The sequence below is a fragment of the Emydura macquarii genome, unplaced genomic scaffold (assembly GCF_026122565.2).
Source record: "Emydura macquarii macquarii isolate MOO-44397 ecotype Brisbane River unplaced genomic scaffold, CSIRO-AGI_Emac_v2 contig_2924, whole genome shotgun sequence".
In the NCBI taxonomy this organism is placed as follows: domain Eukaryota; kingdom Metazoa; phylum Chordata; order Testudines; family Chelidae; genus Emydura; species Emydura macquarii.
The window spans coordinates 1946952-1973333 of NW_027133061.1; the positions used below are offsets into that span (position 1 = coordinate 1946952).

The 26382-nt window shown below is 48.4% G+C and overlaps 1 protein-coding gene across 2 annotated transcripts in view; it reads left to right on the forward strand.

Annotated features, from left to right (window-relative positions):
- Positions 1–10800: 10800 nt before the first annotated feature.
- PIAS3 (protein inhibitor of activated STAT 3) overlaps positions 10801–26382 on the forward strand; it is a 29515-nt gene continuing 13933 nt past the window's right edge. Inside the window, exons 1-4 of one of the 2 annotated variants that reach the window (XM_067569701.1) lie at positions 10801–10874; positions 16849–17317; positions 23664–23748; positions 24504–24554. In XM_067569701.1, coding sequence (XP_067425802.1) covers positions 10860–10874; positions 16849–17317; positions 23664–23748; positions 24504–24554 — 620 coding nt within the window. In that variant the 5' untranslated portion in view covers positions 10801–10859. Of the gene's footprint in view, positions 10875–16751; positions 17318–23663; positions 23749–24503; positions 24555–26382 lie in introns of those variants that run through there. The other variant, XM_067569700.1, reaches the window with a different exon arrangement.

Genomic DNA, 26382 nt, shown 5'->3' on the forward strand with positions numbered 1-26382 from the left:
AGGGTGGCCGCTGGGGCTGCTTTGGATGGGAAGCCACCGGGTTACAGATAGGGATGATTTTTTTTTTTAAAGCGACAGGACGGTTTGTATGCGGGTGTCCTCTTCTGTGGCTATATTGCCTCTTTTTAACCCCATCAGCGCGCTCAGACTCAGAAAGGGACAGCCTTTGCTTCCCTAGGAAAACCCAGCATTTCCCAGTGAATAGTTCAGGGGTTCTCAAACGGGGGGTCGTGACCCCTCTGGAGGTCACATGGTTATTGGGGGTGTTGTGAGCTGTCAGCCTCCCCCCCCCCCACGCATGCTGGTAAGGGTGGCATGGCATGGGCGGTCATCACTTTGGGGTGGGTCATTACAGCCTGAAATATTTTCAAAGGAGGTCCCAGCAAAAAAAGTCTGAGAACCCCTGGAATAGTTTGCCTGGCTCAGTAGGGGACGCTTCCCGTCTCAAGCCGTGTTAACCCTAGTGCCCTAGCGTAGCGCATGGGGATGACTTGTTAAATCAAGGCAAACCTCTAAGGTAGATGTGGTTAAACTGGTTTAAATGGGGGCACAATAGGAGTTTGCACTGGTTAAATTACATATTTAAATCAATCTAGTGCATCCTTTCCAGTATAGATAGGGCCTTATCTTTACCAGCATGCAAGCAGCTCCGCGTGGTTCGGGCTGCAATTAACCAGGGCCCATGCACAGGTGCGTCGTTAAACTGAAATGTCCCATTTATTCCAAGGGCTGCAACATTTTCCAGCGCAGACTTCACTCCATTTAGGAACATTCCAGGTAACCCAAGGAGAAGACTGGAGGGCTGAGCCTGCACCTTTCCGGCAGCCAGGCTGGCGCTCGAGGAAGCAGCTGCCCTATCATTGGGACCACGTCTCCGCTCCCACCAAGCCAGAGACCCATCCACCCAGGAGGTGAAAACAAGATGATCACCTCTAGAACTGCTTTGATCCTTGTGACCCCTCCCAACCCCGCCTCTTCCCTGCCACTGTCTGAGCTCTGGGGCTTTATTTCAAATAGCCCAAGAGAACTGAAATAATTTACCCTTTAAAGATGGGGGGAGGGTAGGGAACATGGAGCTTGTTACAACAAACCCAGGTGCTGCAGGTGATGACACAATGACCAGATCCGTCACTCATACGCATGGATATAGGACTAGACCCCAGTCCACACTCCACAGTCACCCCCCTCTACCACTTGACAGCTCCTTTCCCTGCCAGTAGGGAGAGATTCCTTCTCTTCTCTCAGGGCACAGCTAGCTGAGAGCCGCGGGAAAGCGTGCTCAGAGTAAATTCCACTTCAGCCTCCCTCTCGCTGCCACTGCAGGGTGATGAGCCAGCCAGTTATTATGAAGTGCGTGTATTTTGGAAGCACCTAAGAGCTCCAGTCATGGACCAGGACCCCCCTGATGGTAGGGGTGGTACAAACACAGAACAAAATGACAGTCCCTTTCCTAAATCAACCAGAGATCCTTTTGCCGCCTCAGACTGGGTTCCACCACAGAGCTGTTTCCGTTCATCGTGCGTGGAGGTTACAAACGGGAGCAGCAGAGTGGGGTTGGCCCTTCAGCCCGTGGCACTGCAGCAGCGAATCAGGCTGAGCTGGTGACTGGATACAGCGCAGCAGCGCTGAATTCTCCAGTTCAAAGGTGGGGCGGGGGTGCTAAGGCTTTCACCCCTACTTCTTTGCTCCCTGCTGGAGCCAGACACAGTCTGACCCTGCTCCCACTGAAGTCGGTGGCAAATGTCCAGTTGATTTCCGAGGCACTGTATCACGTCTCTAAAAAGCAGGCGGCTCCTTGGGTGCCTGTCTTCGACCAGAAGCTGGGGCTGCTTTGCTTTCCCTTTGCCTTGGTCCTGAGTCTGTCTGGCTGTGGAAAGAAAATGACCCCCTTTCGGGTGTTTATTCTGGAAACGGACTTTGGTGCAATACCTGCTCCTTATGGCTATATGAGCAGTGCTGGGAGGAGTGGGGCACCAGGAGGAACGAAAGCGCTGGGGTCAGCAAACAAAAGGAAGCTGAGAAATGAGCTATGACGCTGAGCTGAGATACTCTTGTGGGCCTAGAACTTCGTCACAGGATCTCAGCCTTGCCATGTAAATTACACCCAAAAAAGACCCTCAGGGAGGCAGGGTTGTCTAGTGGGTCGGGGATTTGACTGGCATACAGAAAAGCTGGGTGCTAGTCTTGATGCCGTTGCCTGGCCTTGGGCAAATCACTTTGCTCCTCTGTGCCTCAGTTTTCCTTCCAGCCTTTTTTTGTCTTGTCTATTTAGATTCTAAGGTCTTGGGGCTGGGATTGTTTATGAATGTGTATTTGTAGAGTGCCCACTCCCACGGGGCCCTCGTCGGGGCTGGGACGCCCCTCTGCTGCTCTAATATAAATAACTAATGATACAGTATATAAAGAATAGAGCAGACGCTCAGCTGGCGTAAATCAGCCTAGCTGCATTGAAGTGGCTAGCGCCAGGCCAGCTGAGGATGTGGCCCAATGTCTCTGTCACTCATAAACCCATTAAACTGGAATTTTGGAAACCTCTGATTTCCTTCTCTTCCTCTGAGGCTGTTTGTTTGGTTTATTTCCCCTGCGGGGGCTGGCCTTATCGTCAATTTCCCTGTTCAGGTTTGGGGAGAAGAGGGAGGGTCGGGGGCTAGCTGAGACCTGAACTCACAGCTGCCTGATCAGTGCTCAGAGCCACTCGGGGAACTCACCCTCCCACCCGAAGTCCCCCTCTTGTCTCTGGCTTTCAGGAGTTGCACCCCCCCCCAATCACCCTCCCCTCCTTGGCTTGGGGGGCAGCACTGTCCCAGCTCCCCCTCTTTACTGCACTGCTGTGGCCAGATGGATTTCACTTACAGCAGGGCCAGGTGTCCAGGCCTGCAAGGTATTACAATCGGCATTGCCACTAGAAGGCAGCCAGCACATTTCACGGTCACCCCCCACCCCCGGTGCGGTCATTTCCCTCACCATGCTGGGCTGGTGCCTTAAAATCAGAACACAGGCAGCCAGCAAGATGCCTCCCAGGTTGGCGGAGGCGTTCAGGGCTTGGCAAGCTGGGTCTTTGCCAGCTCCTGCTTTACTGACGGCCTGACTTTTACATTGCAATGGGTTCCCTGAGACTCACCCCCTCCAGACGCACTCTCGCCCCCTTAAACCACACCACATTAGCAGCAAAGGGGCGGGGGGGAGGGGGGAGGGAGCGGGCAGAGTGTTGTTCAATAGCTGTAAGGCATGCCCACAAAAATAATCACGTCACGACCTGCCCACTGCTCATCTTCCTTCTGCGCCAGGTCCAACTTTAATGCTTGGTGCTGAATCTAGTCCCGTACCAGAAGAGATGCAACAAGTCGCTGTTCTGTCTGCCTGGGTGCTTAGCTGGCCCTCCTTAATCTGAGCGCCTCGTGATCAGTGGTGACTTTTGATCCTCACGCCTCCCCTGTGACATGAGGGAAGTCTTATCCCCATTTTATGACGGGAAGGGGGTACTGAGGCGAAGGCAGATTAAGTGACTTGCCCAGGGTCACACATGGAGTCTGTGGCAGAGCCAGAAACTCAACCCAGGTCTCCTGAATCCGCGTTCTGTGCTGTGTCCACTAGAGTCTAGATCGTCCTTCCTACCCAAACACAAGCAATTGCATACATGCATAAGTGCCTTTTACGTGGGTCATCAGCAGGGCTTGACTGCTGGTGTTCCAGACTCCTAGCATAGACCTCTAGCATGTGAACTGTGGGACTAGCATGCAACCAATTGTTAAACAGAAAAGCCAGTGGATGATTTAACTGGAGCCTGTTTTGACTTGCATCGGGCCTCACTTCGTCACCTAATTCCAAATAGTAGTTGTCTGTATTTTGCCATATACCAAAGAGCCAGTCCCTGGCAAACTAGGCAGTCACAGCTACACTAAGAAAAAGGTGCACCAGATTGCAAGCTCCTAGGGGCAGGGATGGGTCTTTTTGTTAGCTGTTTGTACAGCACCTTGTGCCCGGGGGGCTCTGGTCTGTGACAGGGGCGACCACAATACCAATAATGAAATAAACAGTTAGTTAAGACAGTGTGAAGAGCTCTGAGGAAGAGGAGGTAGTGTGGCCCAGTGGAGAGAGCCCTGCATGGGGACTTGGTAGAGTTGGGTTCTGTTCCCAGCTGTGTCATTGGCCTTAGATAACGCTCTGTGCCTCAGTTTCCCCATCTGTAAAAAGGTGAAGCACTTTGAGAGTTCCTGAGGACCAGCACTAGGTAAGAGCTGGGGGGTATTATAAGGACTCCAGTTTGTGTAAACCTTGCTTTAACCTGGAACCGATGGTTAGGAAGAAACTTTCCCTGGGTACCAATTGTCCCATAACTGCAGGTTCCTGCATCTCCCTCCGAAGCAGCTGGTACTGGCTGCAGTCAGCAATGAGGAACTGAGCTCGATGGCCCATGGACCTGCTCCAGTCTGGCAATTGCCACATGCCCAAGAGGCTTTGTCGGGCTCTGTGGTGGCGAGAGCTGGAGATGAGCTTGCAGAGGCCAGGTGGGAATAACCAGGGAGATTTTCCATGGTCTTATTGAAACACGCTGCAAAAGCTTTCAGTGGGAGGACCCGCTGTAAACTCGCACCCAGCAGCTCTGGTGCCTGCTCTGCTCTGCCCCCGCCCCCAGCTGCTGCCCGGGCTCCCTCCCACTGCAAGCTGGGGGCCTTATCCAGCGCCCCACGATGCAGCGCCAAGCCAGAGGCAGCTGTTTGCATAGAAAACAGGCCGAGCATGGAGGCTTTTGTTGTCTGCCCACTTAGGGAGTGGAGTGAAAGAGCCAGGCTCCCTTTGGATCTGTCCAAAAATTGTAAGTGGGGGAGGCCCTGTGTGCGCTGTGTGCGGTACGAGTGTGCTGAGGAATCCCCGGGGGCTCACTCTGCAGCATGCACAGCGCAGCCGGGGGTGGTGGCTGGCAGGAGTGGGGCACACGGCCACCGGTGCACACGGCCACCGTCGCGCCAAGCCTGGGGGGGCGGGAGGAGGCGAGACGGCCCGACGTGAGCCCGTCGGAGGTGGTGGCGTTGACTCAGGTTCAGGGGAAGGGTCAGGTCAGAAAACAACTCGACCCACTGGGGTGAGGTGGGCTTGGGTCTGGTTCGGGCTTAAAAGTTAGGCCCCAGCAGAAGAGCCTGGACCCTGCGATACGTAAATACGTGTGGCCCACCGAATAGCCACAAATGTCACATGCCTGATGGATGCCGTGCCGTGATATGATTCAACTGGCTGGTATGATAATGTTAATGGTAGCACCTTGCACTTATATTCATTAATTTAGTCTCATAACCTCCGGAGAGCCAGGTAGTGTCCTTGTTTCGTGGATGGGTAAACTGAGGCACAATAACATTTAGGGGGCAGCTCTGGGACTAGAAGCCAGGAATTCTGAAGCACAATCCCACTGCTTTGTTGATTGGTCTGGCCTGTTCTCCACCTGTGGCGGGCACTTAAGTTCCCTGAGGACTGAAACGCTTTGGTATAAATAGAATCTTTGGCATTGATATACGGGTACCTGGAGAAATGTAATGGCCTGTGCTATACAAGAGTCAGACTAGAGGGTCTAAAGGTCCTTTCTGGCCTGAAAGTCACAGAGATCCCGTCTGGCCTTCGAATCTGTGAATCCAGGAGAGGCTTGGAAGACAAGTTCATCCTGATGGGCTGCGGATGGGGTGGGGGGGATGTGTCTGTTCAAAGTCGGGCAGGAGAAGGAGGGTCGGGGAGAGAGCTGGGACTGAGGCAGGAGGGATTGTGGGGAACTGAATGATTGAATTCGTCAAGGCAAACCCCACACACCAAACGGCGCCGGGGGCTCGCCCCTCGCTGACACGAAGCCGCGGGGGTGAGCGGGCCCAATTCTCCCGTGCCCCGCACCTTGCCCTAGTGATTTGCAGCAGCGCGGTGAAATGCCGGCAGCTCACACGGGGGAGCAGCTCACAGTGGAGTCAGTGCTTGCACGTGGGCCAAAGCAACAGGGGGATCCGGTCAACAGAGCATCTGGGCTGGCCTGGGCGGCCAGGGATCCCCACAGGGGAGGCGCATTGGATGCTCTGCAGGAGCTGAGCTCCAGGGGGCAGCAATGGAGGGCTGGTTAGTGATGTACGGTATTTAATCCTCTGCATTAAGTTCCTGGATTTTGTGCAGCTGGAAGAAGAGTTAGACGGGCTGGAGTGGGGGCGGCAAGGGTGAGTTGTAGGCTTTCCGCCTCCAGAGCCTTTTTCTGCCTGCGGGAAAAAACAAACCTACCCTAAACACCCTTAAACCAACCCCTGCCCCCCCTGGAAACCCACAAGAAGAGTCCCTGCACAGCATGGAGTCTGCGGATTCTGCTGCCAACTGCAGCTGGGTTAACGATTCCTGATCCAAGGGAATTAACGAGCCTCTTCCAAAGTGAACTTGGTAAGTGAGGAGACCCTGGCGGGTGGGGAGGGGTGGACTGGGGCTCCTGCTGGCCTTGTCTTCCTCCTCCCCCCTCCCCCCCAACAGGAAGGGGGAATCCAGCTGGCCCCGAAGAGTGGATTTCCTGCTCCAAGATCAACTTTGCTGCTTCTATCGGCTAGATCCCATTTTACTCCCCACAAGTCTTCCCTGCTGCTCCCCCAAACCACCCTCCCCCAGATTAACCCCCTACCCCAAACAACCCCCTCCCCCAGATTAACCCCTCCCCTCCAAACTGGCGCTCCTCCTCCCGCATTAAACTCTTGCTTCCAAAAGAGAACCCTGCTTGCCCCAAACTATCCCCCGCCCTGGGCAGATTAACCCCCCTGCCCTCCGAAACACTGGTCTCCTCTCAAATTAAACCCCTTTGCGCCCCCCCCCCAAGTACCCTCTACTCATATGCCCTTCTTGACTGGCGTGGGGAGGGGCTGCTTTGACCCACCCCGTGGCCAGGGGCACCCTGGGGCCAAGGCACTGAGCTAGGCTGAGTCGGGCTGGCTCCTGTGTGGGGTTTTTTTTTAAAGGAATGGGGCTCCATGGTGGTAACTTGCCTCCTGCTGACAGTACCTGCTGTTCTCGGGAGGGCAGCATGGGCTCATGGGCAGGGCTATGAACTGGGAGTCGTGGGGCCCATTCCCGGCTCTGGACCTGACCTGCCACGTGGCCTTGGATAAGACATATCCCTGCCCTGTGCCTCAGTTTCCCCTCAGACTCTTTGTGTATTACTTATTTATCTCTGTGGGGCCGGGGCTGTACATTCCATGCTCAGTCCAGTGGGGCTTGGATCCTAGTGGGGCACCAGGTTACACTGTAATACTAATGCTCATAATGCAGCTACCACTATGTATTATTACTACGAATACTAAGTAATATTATGACTACAATTAAAATGACTAGCAATTTTAATGAATAGTGGTGATGAATAATATTGCTATTAAATAATATCGAATCCAATAACCAACATTACCACAGCTAATATTAATATGAGTTATTGCTAATAATGCATACTAAACACTAAATGATGCTACAAAAAGAGTATTACCAAGAAGACTAAATTACTAATCATGAATATTGCTACCTGGGGTGTAGTGAAAACTGAGTTAAATTGTAGGCTGTCACTTTACATTTTCCAGGGGTGGGGGGGTTTCCTGGTCCTGCTAGCGGGCTCTGTAGGAAGCATGTGATCTGGGTGTAGAAATACCTTCTAGATCGACCCAGGTACATCATTCAGGGGTGTGAAAAATCCACATCCCTGAGTGACATAGTTAAGCTAACTGAAGTCGTTGTGTAGACAGCACTACGTGGATGGAAGAATTCTTCGGTCAACCTAGCCACTGCCTCTTGGGGAGATGGGGTAACTACAGCAGCGGGAGAACCCCTGCTATTGGTGTAGTAAGTATCTTCACTGAAGTGCGACAGCAGCATGCTTAGAGACATAAAGACAGGGTGAGCTATGCCTTGCTCTGTTAGGGAGCAGCCTGTTTTCTCTCTCTCTGGTTTTCAGTTCACGTGTGCTATCGTTTTGAATTCTAAGCAATGCAGTGGCTGCAGCCTTCCAGCAAGAGTAATGATGTTTTTATCTAATTGCTGTGTGTGCATGCTGGGAACATAACACTGCCAATGCTTAGTGTGCCACTGGTAAAAAAACCAACCACCCGTAATTAATGGCCTGATCCCGGTTGACTCATAGGCTTAACTTTAAGAGCCTGACAAGTCGCACAGAAGCAAAGGGGCTGCTCGCATGCTGCAAGCGAAGCACATGCAGGAGTGGGACCTTAGATTCTGAATGAGCCGTGAAATCAGCTGATGTTGTTATGAGAAATAATGGACCGGATGAGAGGATTGCATGCTTTGTTGCTTCAGCAGGCTGAGCTCATTGCACACAGCAGGGATTCCTTGCATCCCTCATTCCCGTCTATCCCCTTCTATTTCAGCAATCCCACCAGCCTCCCTGTCAGGCCAAGGACTCTGTGTACCCCCCATGCTTCCCTCCCCCTGCCAGGAGTTCTGTGTGCCCCCTTTCCCCATTACCTCCATGCCCCCCATACCAAGATTCCCCATTTGGGGCTCTGTGAGGCCCCTCCATTCTGCTCCCCCAGCAAGGAGCTCTCTCTGTATGACCCCTCTCCCCCGCAATCCCTGCATGCCAGCTGTGCCATGGTCCCCCATTCTCCCTCCCATGGCAGGGGTTGTGTGTGCCCCCTGTGCCAGGTTCCTCCATTTCCTCCCATGGAAGCAGTTGTGCATGCCCTCACTCTTTCCTTCCCCCCATGCCAGGGTCTTCCATATTCCCCCCCCCCCCCCCCCCCCCCCCGCAGGGCTGTGTGATGAAAAAAATAGTAATAGTAATTCACATACGAATGAGCAATTGTAGTAACTGATGCTTCTATTAATAATCACAGCCACCCCTAGTCCTATAAATACTGAGTGGTAATGTTGGTAACTAATGGTCTAGTAATATTGGTAAAAATGGTCTAGTAATTCATGGCTAATACTGAGAGTAACTAACACCCTTGGGAATACGCAGGCCTAGTGCTGGTCGCAGCCCGTGCTCAGGGCTGGTAGTATCTAATACTCAGGGCCGAGAACAGCTAATCCTGCCATTAATACTCAGCGCCGGTGCTGGTAGCGAATAACTTTCAGGGCTGATAGTAATTGTTACTCCTGGTAACACTGGGGCTGGTGGCCGTAACAACTAATGCTCAGGGCTGATGGCAGCTGTTACTTCTGTCGGTTCTCAGGGCTAGTGCCCAGAGTCACCAGTACTCAGGGCTGCTGCTAATAGCAACTAATGCTCCTGTTACTACTGATGGCTGGTGCGGATAGCAGCCCTGCTAATGCTCAGTGCAGGGAGTAACGCCTAGTGGGTCTGCACAACCAGGCTTGGTATTCATGCCACTGGGCGCTGCCACACTCATACTCCCCGTGGCCAGCCCTGCCTGCGGGCGGGTAATGAACGCCGCGGTGCTGTGCGCTCAGCCTGGCGTGTGCTTTCCGGGGCCCGGCTGTGAGCTCCCGGGCTGGCGTCGTGTCTGCGGCGGAGAGCCGGGTGCGGAGTTTTGCCCCGCTCCCTCGGCTCCGCTCCTTCTGCGGCTCCGGGCGGGGGGCGGAATTGTCCCCGCTCCCTGGGCCGCTCTCCCCCGCTCGGCTCGGCTGCGATGTCTCAAGATGGCGGAGGCGGCCGAGCTGAAGGTAACGGGCCCCCCGGGCGGAGGGGCCGGGGCCGGGCGGGGCCGGGCGGAGGGGGCAGCAGCTGACGGGAGCGGGGGGCTGGGACTGGGACTCGGGGGTACGGAGGGGTTCGGGGTTCAGGAGGGTGGGGCGGGGGGCACTGAGGGGGCTGGGGTTCGGGGGGCGGGGCTGGGGGGCACGGAGGGGTGGGAGGGGCTGGGGGCACTGAGGAGTTTGGGGTTCAGGGGGTCTGCGGGAGGGGCCGAGCAGGGAGAGGGTGAGGAGTCGGGGGGAGGGTGCTGGGGGATCCCCGGGGGGCAGGGAAGGCTCTGGGCACTGGGGGGAGCTCTGGGGGGGGGGGTGAGAGGGAGCTGGGGGCGCAGGGGGGGTGGGGTTGCAGTGGGGGAGCTACGGTGGAGGGGGGGCAATGGGGAAAATGGGGGGGCTGAGGTGGGACAGGCTGAAGTGGGGCAGCAGGGGAGCCCTGGGAGTTGGGGTGGGTTGGGGGGAGCAGGGGGTCCTTAGGAGTGGAGTGGGGGGCCCATGAGCGGAGCCGTAGGAGCCTGGGGAGGAGGCTGTCGGGTGGGGGGGTGTTCCGGGGAGCACTAAGTGGATGCCATGGGGTGCAAGTGGGGCAGGGCAGGGAGCAGGCAGAGGGTCGTGGGGGAGGCAGGCGTGGGCTCATGACGGGGGTGCAGACGCTTGGAGGAAGGGGTACAGGACGTGGGGGTTCATGTGTGTGGGAGCAGGGGTGTGGCTGTTGAAGAAAGCAGAGGAGAGTGGGTATTTGGGGGGGCAGAGGACCCTGGGCGTTCAGTTGTGGGGTGGGGGCACGGCGGGAGGGGGGAAAAGGGAGGCAGAGAGCTCAGAAGCAGGGGGAGTCACAGCCCTGACGGGGTGCAGAGACGCCCTGTGATAGCGAGAAGGGTGTGGGGGTCAGACAGCCAAGGGAAGAATAGGAGACCTGCTGGGTCAGGAGGGGATGTAGAGCAATGGGGAGTGGAGGGCAGGAGAGTGCTACAGTCTCTGTGGGGGGGGAAAGGGGCCTGGCTTCAGGCCATCCTTTTGCACAGAGCCATGGAGGTGTGGGAAGAGGGGGGCACAGAGTTAGAGGTGAGGGAGGGGGTGTAGCCCGATAGTTCTGCACCAGCACTCACAGTGGAGGGGGTTTCGTCTCCCTCCACTTCCTTTTCTCTTTCTTGTTTTTAGGAGTCAGAGTGTAACCACCTTTGCCCACCAGACTGTGGAATATGAAATTGCCCCTGGTAACTAATTCCAAAGCTGATTTGTGTCCTCACTGGCATGTCATATTTTTTCACAGGCTAGAGTGCAGCTCTTAGCTGGCTAAAGTGGCCTCAGAGTCCTTCCCCCATTCCTGTGCTGGGAATAGCAAGAACTTAGAACTGGCACCTTTTTGGCAGCCACAACGGGGATATAATTCTCTGGAGCTTGTGTTCCTGTGTAATCTTTCCAGTAGGGACCTATCCTACCCTAATATTCATATAGTGCCAGATCCTGCTGTCAAGTAGCAAAACTCCCGATCACTTCAGTATGAGCAGGACTCGGTTCCTATCTTAATAAGCACCGAAGTGTTAAAACGTTCGTGGAATAACTAGACCCAAGAATTGTAATCAGAGAGAGTTGAAATTTTGCATAATTCCTATCGCAAAGAAGTGGTGACTTTTAGTTGGGAAGTTTCCTGCAGTCCCACGGAATGAGGATGGTGATAAACTACACAGAAGTCCCACATCTTTGGACTTGGAGAAATGGCATGTCATAACATAGGTCTTGATCCTGTAGTGATTTATACGCATGCTTAACTTTACGTATGTGAGCAGTGCCACTGGGACTCAATGGGCCTACTTGTGTGTGAAGTTAAGCACATGCATAAGTCTGCAGGATCGTGGTCAGAGTTAGCAAACAGAGCAAACCGTTAAAAAGCATATATAGAGGGTGAGGTAGGATAGATACAGCAGGGGGTGGAATTCCTCTGGCATCTTCCACTGTACTCTCTGCAAATAAATCACAGCAGAGAAATCATATTGTAAGAGTATACATAGCTTAGCACATGGGTTTACATTCTCTGAGGCTTGGCCCACCTCTGAGATTCTCTTCTGGTCTCTCAGGCTTCAGACTTTCCTGTGCAGCCTGCCGTTATTCATGGCTGTCTTCAGTTTATTTTTAAATCTGTGCTCTCTTCCGGCAGCTGAATTCCTTTGTCCATCTCCTCTATCCCCCCTTCTGGCTTCCTAGCTAGGGGTTAGTCTAAAATTGTTACCATCTGTGTTTCATTGTAAAGAAAGAGGGAGCCAGCTGCAAGTGAAATGATTTCTCCCTATGTCTGGAGTGGGCTTGGACACCTTCCTTTATTTAAATGACCAGTGATGACTCCTCTGGAAAGAGAAATGTTGTACACTGTTCAGCAATTGTTGGTTCAGGCTATGCAGCATAGACTCAAGCGTGATGTGGCTCATTCACTAAACAAGCTTTTGGGTGCCCTCGGGGATCTCTTGATTGTGATCTCTTGCGGCAAGGAGAGAGTCTTTCCACTGCTGTGCTACATTGTGTGAGCAGTAATTGGAGATGCTTCAGATGCAGATAAGAATCCACAACAATAGTGACACGGCTGTCTACAAATCCAGGTGTATTTTAAAAATCGATGTGGTGCTGGTGAACCAAGCTCCACTAATTTCCCACAAGATTAATGGACTCTGTTCTCAGGACTTGTAGGGGAGCCACCTCTAGGGGTGATGGATGGGGTTGAAGTTCAATCTCTATGAACTAGACAACCTTTGCGGGTCTTTGAGGCAGTTGCCAAGGATGGCTGTCTTTGCAAGATGGGTTTATAATGTACCTACAGCCATAACACAATATCTTTGTGTGTCAAAAGGTATTTAAAAGGGACACTGTCAAAGTTTACAGCCTCCAAATTGAAATCTTCCTGTTAAATATGTATCATACAATTTTCCCATTTCTGAAAACCTTTCTCAGCTGTCAAAAAAAAACAATGGTTATAGCATTAAAAATTATTCTTCTCTTGAGTAATCAGCCAAGAAAGGTAATAGATAAATTCCATGCAGTGTACTGTGTATGGATTTTTTTTTTCACTTGAGATCCTAACCTGGGGTCTTGTCTGTTCTGCATCAAAGATCACATGGCACTTGTCATAGTGGTAGAGAGTTTGCCCTGTCGGTCCTTGCTGAAATTTCTCCCCTTTTCCTGCACTGGGAAGTGGAACAGCTGGCATGCTTCCTCTAGAGAGGGTTGCATTCTTGGTGGTGGATAAAGTGATCATGGTATATATGGCTTGTAAACTGCTTTGGGATCTTTGGGCATGTGAGATGCAGTAGAGCATAATAAACTCCACTCAGCATGCTTGCTATTTCTTGTCACTTTGTGAGGTATTGAAATAGACAAGAAGCCTGGTCTGGGAATCTCCAGGAAAAAGCAATATGGGAATAGGTCCAATTTTTAGGCTTCTTAAAATAGGGGTGTGGAGAGCAGTAGAAATGTTGCAACATAAGTAAGCATTTTATTACCTTGAATTAATTGATGCTTGAAGGACAGAGGGCATAAGAAGGACCTTCATCCAGCACTGTGTCTGATGGTTGAAGCTGGGGACTGGTATTTTGGATTCCTGGGTTCTGTTTCACACTCTGGGAGAGGATTTGTGTCTAGAGATTTGAGCACATGACTAGGAGTTAGAGGACCTAGGTTCTATTCTCAACTCTGCCACAAACTGTGATGCTGACCAAGTCACTTTACCTGTCTGTAAAATGAGGGTAATGCCTGCCACCTAGCAGGTTGCTATGTTTAATGTCTGTGAAAACTCTTTGAAGTGCTTTGAATAGAAGTGTTCTCATTAATCAACTAGCATAAACAATGTAACCAGAATTTCTGAAAGTGACTAGAGAGTTTGTGTGTCTCAATTTTGGGGAGCTCAACTTTGAGATGCCTTGAAGGAGCTTGATTTTCAGAAAGTGCTGAGAAGCCACCTTCTGAAAACATGCCCTTTTAATATGTTTTAATATGTTTCGAATTAGATACTGAGAAATTGAGGCCTGTGCTCATTAATCACTTTAGAAAATTTTGGCTCTTAGAAGCAAAGTGGCATCGGTTGTTTTCAAATGAATATACGGGATTGGGCCCTGCTTGGCTTGCAAATCAACCCAAGTACAAAATAGAGAGAGCGAGAGACACACACACATGTACGTGTACATTTGTTTTATTGGGAGGAATGCAAGCTTTCTTGCTTTTGTAGAATAACAGAATCCTAACCTTTTCCTTCTGCCCCCTGGTGTTCCACCACAGTCAGATGATAAAGCACAGAAGAAAAGGCGTGACTGTGAAATTGAAAGTCTGCAGACTTAAACCCTTTAATAAAATGTAACTAATTTGAGAACAATTCTACTATTGTTGAATCAGTTTCATTTAGTTGCCTGAAGGGAACTAGATACTTGGTGGTGGTGAAACTCTGTATTCTCTTTCCTATTTAAGAGGGAGAATGTTTAAAGTTATTAAGGTTTCAGGTTTAACCCTGTGATACAGATAAATGTCCAATATCCAAACATTCTGGAAGCTGCCAGCATCTTAAAGGTAAATACACCTTTTAGTTTAATCATTGGCACGTCTTCTGAGACTTCTAACAAAGTAGTAACGTTCTTTTTATGATGTAGACAGGCATCAGCTATGACTGGAACGGAGATCCACTAACTTATTTTTGTCAGCTGGCCATCCGATGGCAGTCTTTGGTGATTTATTGACTTGGTGATGAAAGGCTGTTTGTCCTTCATCCCTTATTACGCTAGTACGTGTGTTGTTAAAAAGCATTATAAATATAATCGGGTTTGATTCTTGACTGGTCCTGGCTTCTAATTTTTTACTTGTGTGACTGGAGGGATTGTTTTATAGAAGCACCATCCTCCTGCCGCATCCGTTGTCATTACATGAGTGTTTTCTTTAGGATCTTGTAAGTAGCAAAGTAATCTGAAAGGCCTGTTAGATCAGAGAGGAACAATGGTTTTGTGACTAAATCAATGGACTGAGATAGAAGATTTGGGTTCAGTTCTGGCTCTGCCACTGACTTCTAGTGACACCTTGGGCAGATTGCTGTGCCTCCATTCCCTGTCTGTAAAATGGAAATAATACTTAGTTTCTCCTATTCTGTGTATCATGTCTAGTTAGACTCTTAAGACCTTTAGGGCAGGGACCATCTCTTAACTGTGTTTTTCTGTGCAGTGCCCAGCACAAAAGGGCCATGATCTGGAACGAATAATTTAGGTGCTACTGCAGTATATATAAATGATATACATTCCCCAGGTACATTTTTAGTTGGTGCACAATGAACTTTGAGCTGTGTAGTAGGTCTGGCAAGAAGTTGCCATGCATAAGATAGTCCAGAAAATGAAAGATTTTCATGTTTTGGTTTTTTTTAAAGTGCATGAAATAACGAGTGTAGGTAAACCAAGCCCGTACCACCACAGCGAGTGTACATCCACACTTGTGTTGCGGGTGTAATTTCCAGCTCAGGGAGATGTACATGTGTTAGGGTTGATAGAGCTTGTGCCCTAAACATAGCAGTATAGCTGTGGTGGCGTGGGCAGCAGTTTGGGCTAGCCCCCTGAATCCATACCTACGGTCTCAAACCGATTGTACACAGGCGGCTTGCCTGAGCCACTGCCTGTGCCGCCACAGTTCCACTGCTGTTCTTAGCACCCTAGCTCGATCAACGCTCGTGTGGGTACGTCTACCCACGCTGCCTCCAGTCAGAGTGCAGACATACCTGTACTGCAATCGCACCTTCGCTTGCAGTGTCGACTTACCCTGTGGCACAGAATAGCCCATCGCCCTAGCAAGTTAATGGCAGGGCTAGATCCTGCCTGACTCAGGCTGATACCCTGTCCTGTGGACCACACTGTCCCATGGAAACAGCAGGACACACAACTTCCTCCTGTGGTGAAATACCTTGTTTCAGCTACAGAGAGGAAGACGGGAGGAAGGTATCTCCAGGCTTTTAAAAGCTCCATGTCAAGAGAGCGGATGTGGGTATTAGGATCATGCCTTAAAGGCCATCATGAACTGGGAACCATTCTGAATTATTTATTTGGGAAAAAATAGGGGCAGTTTTCTAGGACTGGGTTCTGCTTTTGTGTGACCACTTTTTTTCATGTGAAATGACAAATATTTTTTGTTAAATCTCTTGTCCTTGAAGATCTATAGTAGAACCCACTAATTTGGGTGAAATAGCAAGCATGACTTTTAAGAAAGAAATCGAGGACAAGGCAACCCAAGAGTATATTTGTGCATTATTCTGACATGCAGTTTTATTTATGGCAATGCCTCCAACGTATTAATGTGGTGCCGTATCTCTTGTTAGAGTAAAGTGCCTTTAATGATGAGGCCACCGTGCTGCTTGCTGGAGCTCTTGCTGAATGGGTGGAGTCTACTGGCTCCATTGTGAGAATTATTGGTTTCATATGATGTAGTGAAGAGAGAATTAGCAAGCTGCTTTTGGATACCCTTTAAAAAGACAATTGTTTAATGATCCCAGCCTTGGTGTGGCGTTGGCACTTGCTGCATGCTTTTCCTTAGACTACTTCTTTTAGTTGTGTTAACTCCAAACCCCTCTGACTAATCAATCATCTGTTAACTCTATCCCAGATTTGGTACCCCATATACCAACCTATAGAAATACAGGGCAGTATAATGCACACCCAAAGTTTATGTATTGGAAGCAAAGGGGGGAGTTTCTGAATTTAAAAATAGTTAATAAAAACCTAGCCATTCATTTTATTCATTTACACCAAGCTCCTTTTATACCAGTCTGGCAGTGTAAAAGAACATTAAAGTGAGAATAATTTCACTTGCTTTAAGATCCATTTTTGCTACCAGAGTGCTGTGAAAGGACCTTTGTGTAAATGAGAATCTGGCCTGAAGTGTCAGTGTCAATATATGTCTAACCATCCCTTGGCATGGCAGAAAACCCCCAAAGCAACAACATTGTGATAGTGCAAAAGTGAAATTGCCTAGAAGCTGAGAAAAATGCAAAAAGGTAAAAGTAAATTGGATGTTTGCGGCTCATTTACCTGTACATAGTTAATCACACAAGTAAGGGAATTTGTAATTTGACAGTGTCTCTTTTAAGGTCTCTGCCATTTTCTCATCTAGTGAGCTGTAGCTTGTTTTTGGACTATGTGTTTGGAATTAGCAATGTTAACGTTGTTTTCTGTTTCCTTGCAGCACATGGTGATGAGCTTTAGGGTATCAGAACTGCAGGTTCTCTTGGGTTTTGCTGGCAGGAACAAGAGTGGAAGGAAGCACGAGTTGCTCACGAAAGCGCTACAGCTGCTGAAATCTGGCTGCAGCCCAGCTGTTCAGATGAAAATTAAGGAGTTGTACCGGCGAAGGTTCCCGAGGAAGATCTTAACCCCTTCAGACTTATCCATGCTCCATATTCAGGCAGGGCAACTGCCCTCTGCCACTGCACTGACCCAGGGCAGCACGGTGTGTCACTTGCCCTATGATAACAGTTCTGCAGCTTCCACAGTGCCAACAGCTATGTTGCCTCCGGTGCCTATGCTGGGACCCAAACATGAGCCAGATGTTCAGCACTTATCACCACCCATTCATCCGGTCCATCCAGATGTCAAAATGAAGAGGCTGCCCTTCTACGACGTTTATGATGAGCTGATTAAACCCACCACGTTAGGTATGCTAATAAATTATCTTTGCTTCCCTTTTCTACAGGATACCTATTGTTACTCAAATGTTACTGGCTTGACAGCTCTTTAACTGAAAGCTTCTGGTTATCACAGACTGAGCGCAGCACGGGCAGTGAGGGCTAGTTTCCCAGATTGCTTTGCAGGTGTGCATCAGCCTTGATTTGGAAGGACTGCATTGGTGGGTGAGGATGGGAATCTGGTCTCCATGGCCTGGTCAATCCTGGGTTTCTATGCTGAGACTAGCCATGGTATGTTTTGTGGTAGAGACACCTGAGAACAGATAAGCTTAGATGGTGAGTGAAAGTGAAATAACCCCTGGAATGAGATCCACCAACTCATTTCACACAGGCCACTGAAGGTAAAAGCTTTTAATTGGTGTCATGTTTTTCTGGATTCAGACTGATTTAGTGAAAAGCCTGGTATCTTTTTACTAATCCCTTCAACCCATCTGTCTCCTGCATCTCTTAAGTGGCTAAGACCAGTACCGGTATGTACTTTTTTTTGGGGGGAGGGAGGGGGGCGCATCTGTATCGGATAGAGCCTGTGGGAACAAACCAAAGTTCTCCATTATAGTCTAATCACCCTCTTCTAGAATTACCATTCTGCCTGTCACCTCTGATTTTTCAGCATTTGGACTATGAAGCTAAGAGACGGGAATAGCTGATTAGTAATAGGATGGGATGGATTTTTTCAGAACAGTATCTTGAATACCAGGTGTGTTAACATCGATACCTTGCAAAAATAACAAAGTTAAATAAAAATTGAACAGTCTCATGTGGAGGGGTGAATTGCATGGCACTTTCAGGCCTAATTCTGCATCACTAGATTGCATGCTCCTTGGCTTGTTCTTGATGACCCCCCCCCCCCCCCCCCCCCCCCCCGGACCATGGTTAAGTCAATGAAGATTAACAGAAGTAAATTGAAAATCCTCAATAAAACCCCAATATATGAAAATGAATAAATTTTTTTTTATTATGGTAGTGCTTAGAGGTCCCCTGTCTGAAGGAGTTTACTGTCTAAATAGACAAGACAGACAAAAGGCAGGGGGGAAGGTGGAGGCACCGAGATTCTAAATGTGAATAGAAATGGGGAATGGGAGAAAGGATCTCTCTAGGCCACGTGGAACTCGAAGGCCAATTCCATTTATGCTTTGCTTTCCGCTGGTGGAAACATTAGCTGCACACCTTTGATAAGTGCTGCATATCTGACATGGTACCACCTGATTAGTCATGTGATTTGGTATTTGGTGCGTCAGTGGCCACCTTGAACTGGTGGAGAAAGTATGAGGTCAACGCATAGAAATGAGCTGGAAAAGTCTTTTTTTCATTGCCAATGGTGAGGTGACTACAGTCAGGTTAATTCAGTCTAAGTACAAGACCTTGTGGTCATGCTTATAAGTGTAAGGGTGCCAATAAAGACAACAACTGGGGGGTTGCACCCAGCTTTTCCCTACAAACCCCTTTAACTCTGAAATGTCTGTTCCTGACCCTGCCACAACTAGCTGGGAGACATTAGATAAGTTACATGTTTGTTCCCAAAGCGCCCGCAATGTGTTAGGTAGGCATTTTCCATACGTAAAAGAAGATACGTTCTCTGTCTGAAAGAACTCACACTTCGACTCTCTTTGCTTCGCTTTCCCCATTTGTAAACTGGGGGAGGGGGGAGAGGAAGTGATATTTCCCTAACTCTGGGATGGCTATGGGTCTTCACTGATGTCTGTGAAGTGCTTTGAGATGCTCTGTCAATGCTTGCTGAAGTCTATGGAAGGGTCCCCGTTGACTTCCTGGGGTGTGGCTCAGGCCCAGGAAAAGCAAAGTCGTCTTGCTGTTTTTGCGGGTGTTAAGTTGTGTGAACTGTATTGTAAGCTAAGGTCATGTCTTGATGGCACAACGTCTCTTAAACCGGCCCAAACGAGTTTACACTGTTTCAGTGATTGTAGTCTGAATTCAGGTAGGTTTTTTCTCACATAAATGTGGTAGTGTTTGCTGCAGGGGAAAGAGGTGTGTCAGGCTTCATTATTCCTGCCCCTGGACAGCGAGAACTCATTAACTTGATGCGTGGGGTTTTTTTTAGTATATGTTCTTGGCTTTGGCTCTATTATCCCTCCCCTACCTCAGCAACCTGTGGTTTGCTTAACTGGGATGCTGATGTTGCAAAAGAACTTAGTATTGCTCGGTGCCAAAAAAATCCACCTCCTCCTCTCCCGGATAAGCCTCCTTACTCAAATATTGATACTTGAATTAAAAATACATTTTCTGTTTTACTGGGGGCCTCACCCTTGGTTGTTTCTGTCGACCAAGCTCATTGCACACACCAGGGCTTCTTGCTCCCTGGGTGAACCCTCCCATCCCCCTCTGCAACCCCCGCCCTGATGCCAGGAGCTCTGTGGGGGTCCCATTCACCCCTCTGCGATGTCAGAGTTCAGCATTCATCCCGCCCCAGGCCAGGGTCTCCCGTTCTCCCCCATATTCTCCTCCCCTCCATCCCATTTTCCCCCTCCCCCGATGCTGGGACTCTGAGTGTTCCCTCATTCTTTCCTTCCCCACCATGGCAGGGGCTCTGTGTGTCTCCCCTTCTGCCACATGCTGGAAGATCTGTGTGCCCTTTTGCCCCCTCCCCACATTACTGTCCCATTTTCTCCCCACGCTTTCCTGGCATGCAGGGCAGGGGCTCTCTATGCCCTTTCCGTTCCCACCTCTGCCACAGGTCCCCTTGCCCCGCTCCTCCCGTACCAGGGTCTGGTCTCCTCCTCCACCAGAGTTTGTGCCCCCTTTCCCTTATGTCGGGTGCTCTGTGCGCCTCCCATTTCCCCTCCATCAATCTCATTTAATTTTCTTTCTGTCTGGGTGGTAAGTCATTCAGGGTGTCAACATTTTAAAAATGTTTTGGAACCCTGAGCCAAGCTGAGATGGGTGGTGTCATGCTGGAAGGTGCTAATGGCTTCTGTCAATCAGTTTTTTGATCTATGGACAGTTACAGAGGCTGCTGAAGCTGCTGAGTGTGATAACCAGACGCAGGAGGCTCAGTGTGTCCCCACCCCTTTTTTCCCTTGTTCAGTTTTCTGATTCTCACCAAAATCAATTGCTTCTGTCCAGTGATGCCTAGAAGATTTCCCAGAATTTGGGAATTGATTGACTGTGGCATTGGAAAGTTACTGCATTACCAGCTGAGAATTGCCATCGAGTTGGATGTAAGAAGACCTCACTTTGCTCGGCCAGTTATGAAATGTGTAGCACCATACGTTCTCATGGTACTTTACAAATACAAGTGTGTTGTCTTCCTCAGTGAGTTGATACAGCTTACTTCTAGAGTACTGTAAAACTTCTTGATGCTGTAAACAAATAAGAGCATGAGCTTGCTCCAAGGAGCTTACAGTAAAAAATTTCTGGGCTCTAGCAAATATGACCTGCCCTACCCAGAAAATTAGTTGCTTCCTTCTTCTAAACTAAAAACATTTGCAAAGTTTTGTGTTTTAGTATGTGACTGACTTCCTGCTTTGAGCAGAAACCTTAGCTGTGTAGCTAGGGCACTTTCATAAGAAGATCAAGAACGGAAGACTTGTGGAGGTTATTGATAAGAAGAGAGGAGTGATTGTTTGAAGGAGGAGGCTTTCAGGACAGATTTGCAAGAGGGAAGGGAGAGCACTTGGTGGACAAAGTCCCTGGAGAGCATCTTGGATGTAGGGGACAGCATGGTAGAAGGCACAAAACAGGAGGAATAAGGCAAGAGGATTGAAAGAGGGTAGAAAGGGATGGTTTCGTGGTTAACGCAATGGACTAAAGAATCTGGAGAGCTGTGTTCTATTCCCGGGCAAGTCACTTTGCCTCTCTCTGCATGCTGGAGATAATATTGACCTGCCCTCCCCGGGTATTGTGAAGGCTAATGCATTAATGTTTGTATGTGCTCAGATACTAAGGTGACAGATGCTATAGTAACACCTATAACTAATGAATAGATGAGAGCAGGAAATGAGAGCAGAGAGATAGCTGGGGTGAAACTAGTAAGACAGAGATAAAGGTTTTAGCAATGGGGCTATGAGGAAGGGGTGGATTTTGATGTTACTTACCGAGGAGGAAGAAAGGAGATTTAGTGAGGGACTGAAGAAAGATGACACTGGGATTGCCGGAAAGGCTAGCTCGGTTCTGAGCAGGGACAGAGGAAGGAATCAGAGTGCAGCTCTTGCCTGGACAATGGAAACTCAGGCAGTCAGCATTCCTGAAGACCTGAGTCTGCATTGTATGGCACAGCAGTGAAGGCATGGAGATCTTGTTGATGAGATCAGAATAGGAGCCATGAAGTTAAGATTCATTCATTCCCCTTTACCTGTGCCGAGATTGCCACTCAGGGGCCAATTGTGACTCTTTTGTGATAACCAGTATCTGCAATGGACCTGGAAAGCTGCTATTGCATAACAAAGTTTGAGCACCTCTGTGTTCTATGATGGCTATGAACTGAGCAGTTGTATTGGATATAAAAGGAGGGATAGGGAGACAGACAGTGGTGAAGTTCATGGACCTCGGCCTAACTCTTGCTATTACCATGTTTAGTGGTTTTGCCATTGACTTGAGCAGGAGCAGGGCCGTGGTCTTATTTCAGGACCGAGGAGTGGAAGGCTAAGACAGGAAGTGTTAAAACAAGGTCAGAAAACCTCTCCCAAGAGCTCAGGTTTGTGCTTCCAGGGCTATTAGCCTGTGTGTGGAGGCTGGCACAAGTTCTGGCAGGTCATCTGCAAAGGAAAGTGTCTGTATTTCAGACCTCACATTCTTCACATTCTTGAACACTTTAGGAAGTTGGAGAAGCAAGCCCCTCGCCCCACTCTGGAATCCTCTCTTGCAGAATATAGTGTGGGATTAACTGTGTTTTTGGGGAGGCACGGATGAGGGCGTTCTTGTGCCTAGGGGCGTGGCACAGAGGCAAGGCTTTTGTGTGTGCATGTTGCAGTGTGTATTAACATATGCAGTACTGAATTGTGGCAGATTTGACATAACTACCTTGAATTTATGTAGTGCCTCTCATCCCAAATGTGATACCAGAGCTCTTAACAAATCTATCTGATGCTACATGGCCCAATGAAGCTACTTGGTTAGAGTAAACACATAACCCATCTTCCACACGCAAGCAAAGCAGTGCATGTGTGCCATTCGGGTTTGTCCTGGTCCATAGGGATGCTGTGCATCTGGGTTGACTCCAGTGGGAATTGTGGTTGCTCGAGATATCTTGGGATAGGCATAGGACTTAGAGCAAGAGTGCTTTGTGATTGGAATGCCTACAAGATCTGCTGTCTTGTAAATTATCTTAGCTTACTTTTTGCTCTTGATTTATTTTAGAAGCACAATGTTTGCATTACTGGTGGTCTGCTACATGGAAAGCAACTTTTTTTTTTAAAAGGCGAATTCATCACTAGGATAGATTAAATGAAAATACTGCACAAGATCAGAAGTGGTATCTCCTCTTGAAGTCAGTAGCGTTACATTTCAAGGAGGACCACTATTCCCTGTAAAATTTACCTCCATGTTAGTAACTGTTGCTTCAAGTACTTGATTCATCCCCCTACGTAAGTTTCTCCTTGTGTTTTGTTTTTTAAATAAGGGCACAGGGGTTTGTTTTCTATTTTCTATTTATTTAGGACTTTCACTGTGCCCTTATGCCTGGGGAAGATAAGGACAGAGCCTATTTCTTATTAGGGGAGTGTGCTCCTACTATAATTACAATAATGACTATAATTTCCAGGGCAGTTAATGACCTCTGGGATTGCCTGTCTGTATCTTGGGCCACAGGACTCCTCCAACCGGATCACTAATTCCCAGGAAGTGCCATGAACCTTGGTCATTATTGCTTAGTCATGAAGTTATGTTGTGAAAATATTAGATCAGGGGAGTGGGAGGCCAGGGCTCCTGGATTCTGCTTTTAGCTCTGCCACTGGCTGGCTGAGGCTGGGTAAACCGCTTTGCCTCTCTCTGCCTCTGTTTCCTCCTCTGTAAAATGCTGGTAACAGTACTGTGCTACTTTGCATGGGTGATGCCCCTGACTGGAAGGCACGTTAGAAATGCAAGGAATTATGAATTATGTGTGTGGTGTGGACTGCCATCCTTGTTTGTGCACAACTACCGTTGAAGTCCATGGGAGTTGTGACTGACTGCTGTGTATTTATACCTCACGCTGTTGTGTTCTTACATACTCGTAAGTCAGTTTAAGTGTGGAGAGAGAGAGAGAGTGTTTTTTAAAATGCCTTGATGACGACTGACCATCCTTCCCGAAGCAGACAGAGCTCAGTCTTGTTCATGGTAACGTTTATCCCCTACTTCTTTTGTCTTAATGAATTTTCTCCTACAGCGTCTACGAACAGCCAGCGGTTTGAAGAGGCGCACTTCACCTTTGCACTAACACCTCAGCAAGTTCAACAGATTCTCACCTCTAGGTAAGCGAATAGCTATCTGATCAGGATCTGTCAGCCTGATGTGCATTGCATGTGGGTTTTGTGCAAGCTTTTCACTCTGCCAGGACAGAGCAGGGAGTGGGGAGGAAAAGTGTGACGGAGGTTGGGTGGCTGAGCCCAATAAAGATGAGGAGATCAGATGACATGGGGAAGTAAGCTTATGAACCTGAACACTTTCACTGCAGTGAATCGGAGTATAAAATCCCTGGGCCAGATCCCAGCTGGTGTAAATTGCATAGCTGCCTTGACCTCAGTGGTAGTGTGCCATTTACAGAAGCTGAGGCGCTGACTCCAAGTCTGTAAAGTGGGATTTACTCTGTATACCCATAAGCGTTAATGTAGCAACTGAATAAAAACAGATACAAGTGGCCCTGAGATTTTCAAATCATCTTTGTATTACCAACACTCTAGCTGGCTTGCTTTTATCCCTTTTAGCATATGAAACAGCTCTGCAGTAGCAGGGGAATGGATTGGATGATCTAATACATCTCGTCTGATATATTTACATGCTCTTTTTCCATCATATGTCTGTTCTGTCTCTTCCATTCAGTCATATTTTGCTGTATGTCCTTGTTTGGGGATTTTGGCTGCTAGAGAGAATTCATGGGCACTTGTTGTTTCATTAATACTATAAGCTATATTATTGTATGATAGTTAACGAGATGTTTATAATGATGTAACTATCATTGTGTCCAGTAAGCTATGCTAGCCATTTAAAAGATCTTTTTCTGTTGCAGAGATCTCTTACCAGGTGCCAAATGTGACTATACTGTACAGGTACAATTAAGGTAAGAGGTGGAACATTTGTTTGTCTTCCTGATCTGAAAAGTGAACGGCAAAACCCTTTTCTTTGAGTAGCTGTTTAGGCTGTAACATCATCATTTTTGGTGAATCAGGCCTTAGCATTCAGCAATTTGGATTTACATATCTAAGAGCTCATAGAATTCTGAAATTTTACATGCTGTATTGAGATAAAGATCTTTAGATCAGTGTGGCTCATTCCGAAAAGAGTCAGCCAGGGTCAGACACTAAACCAAGCAGAACCATCATGAGACTCCAGGCGACTGAGTGCATGCTATCTTTGCTTTTCCACCTTAATTTTCCATACTGCAGTCTGTTGGCAAAATTGTCATAGACTGCCATGGGAGTTTTACCTGATGAAAATCCAGTCCTGCCATTTTTAACTAGCTATTATGTTTCTATAGACCTGATCTACTCATTTTCCTGCTTTCCTTTTTTGAACACCTTAATAGTGACCTTTAAAAAGAAAGCTTTTTAAAAGGTACAGCAGGAAGTAAAATATGTAGCTTATCTTAAAACTTGCAATATCCTGTTCATAATTCTGACATACAATTTAAAAAAATATCTTGCATTTTTGTAAAGTGCCTATTATTTTAAAGAATAAATATCAAAAAGTGCTTCACAAACTGTACTTTGGGATTGCTGCAGCCTACTCAGGGGTGTTGACCCTTCAATAACAAGCTGGTGAGCAATGTCCCTCTGATTAGAGGTTCTCCAGCCTTCTTTATCTGCTCCCTCCTTGTACATAAACAGTACAGTGAAACATACCTGCATCTTCCTCCCTGAAATGAGTAAGGGAGAAGGACTCTTGTAAATTTCACCTGCATGACCAAGAACAAGCATTGTATGTTGGTGGGTAGAAATCTCACTTACACTTAACCCACCAGAGCTGGATTGTAGTTTTTTGCCTACCAGCCTCAACCAGCATCCTCCTAATATTTTTGGGGATACAATATCATCTGCTAGTGTTGAGAAGGAAGCCTTTTTACAACTTATGTGGTGTTTGAATGCTTCCCTTTTGCCACAGAGAGAACTATTGCCTCTAATTGGCAAACTTAAATGTGGGCGTTAGAAACAAGGATTGTATCATTGCAGCCCCATCTGGGCCCAACTTTCTCAGATGTGCCTCAGCATGAAAACTATTCCCATGACTCAGTGCGAGAGAGAGACAGTCTAACCCCTATTTTATCCTTCCATTTGTCTGGCAGGCAGAGACTGCAGTGGGATAGGTTAGAAAACAATAGGCACAGATTCTGGCATGATCGTGGCATGGATATTATCGGTGTGACATGCCAGGGCTTGTCCTAACAAAAAGTAGACCCAAGGTCATATTTGACTTAAGACTGTTGGTTAGTCTCTGTTTTTAATGTGGGGTCTGGTCTCTCTGCTAGTACAGCCTAATTTGAAACAAAATGAAATACATGATCATCTGATTAAATGGGATTCGAATTTGAATGAGATCCCATTCTGGGTTTCTGGTGTTGACACCTTTATGCCTGTTGAAAGCAATTGTAAGATATCAAGTGGTGGCAGATCAGCATTGAAAGAATGTGAGGGCTGGTCTACACTGCGAACTTACATCAGCATAAATGTGTGTCTCGGGTGTGGAAAATCCACATCCCTGAGAAATAGAGCTATGCTGACCAAACCTTCAGCGTAGACACTGCTAGGTACCTCCTCTTGGGAAGGTGGATTACCCACGCTTACAAAGAACTCCTCCCATCAGTATAAATAGTGTCTACACTGCATTGCTGCAGTGATTTACGTGTAGACACACTAATAATTAAACTCTCTTCCTGTTGCAGGATTTACATT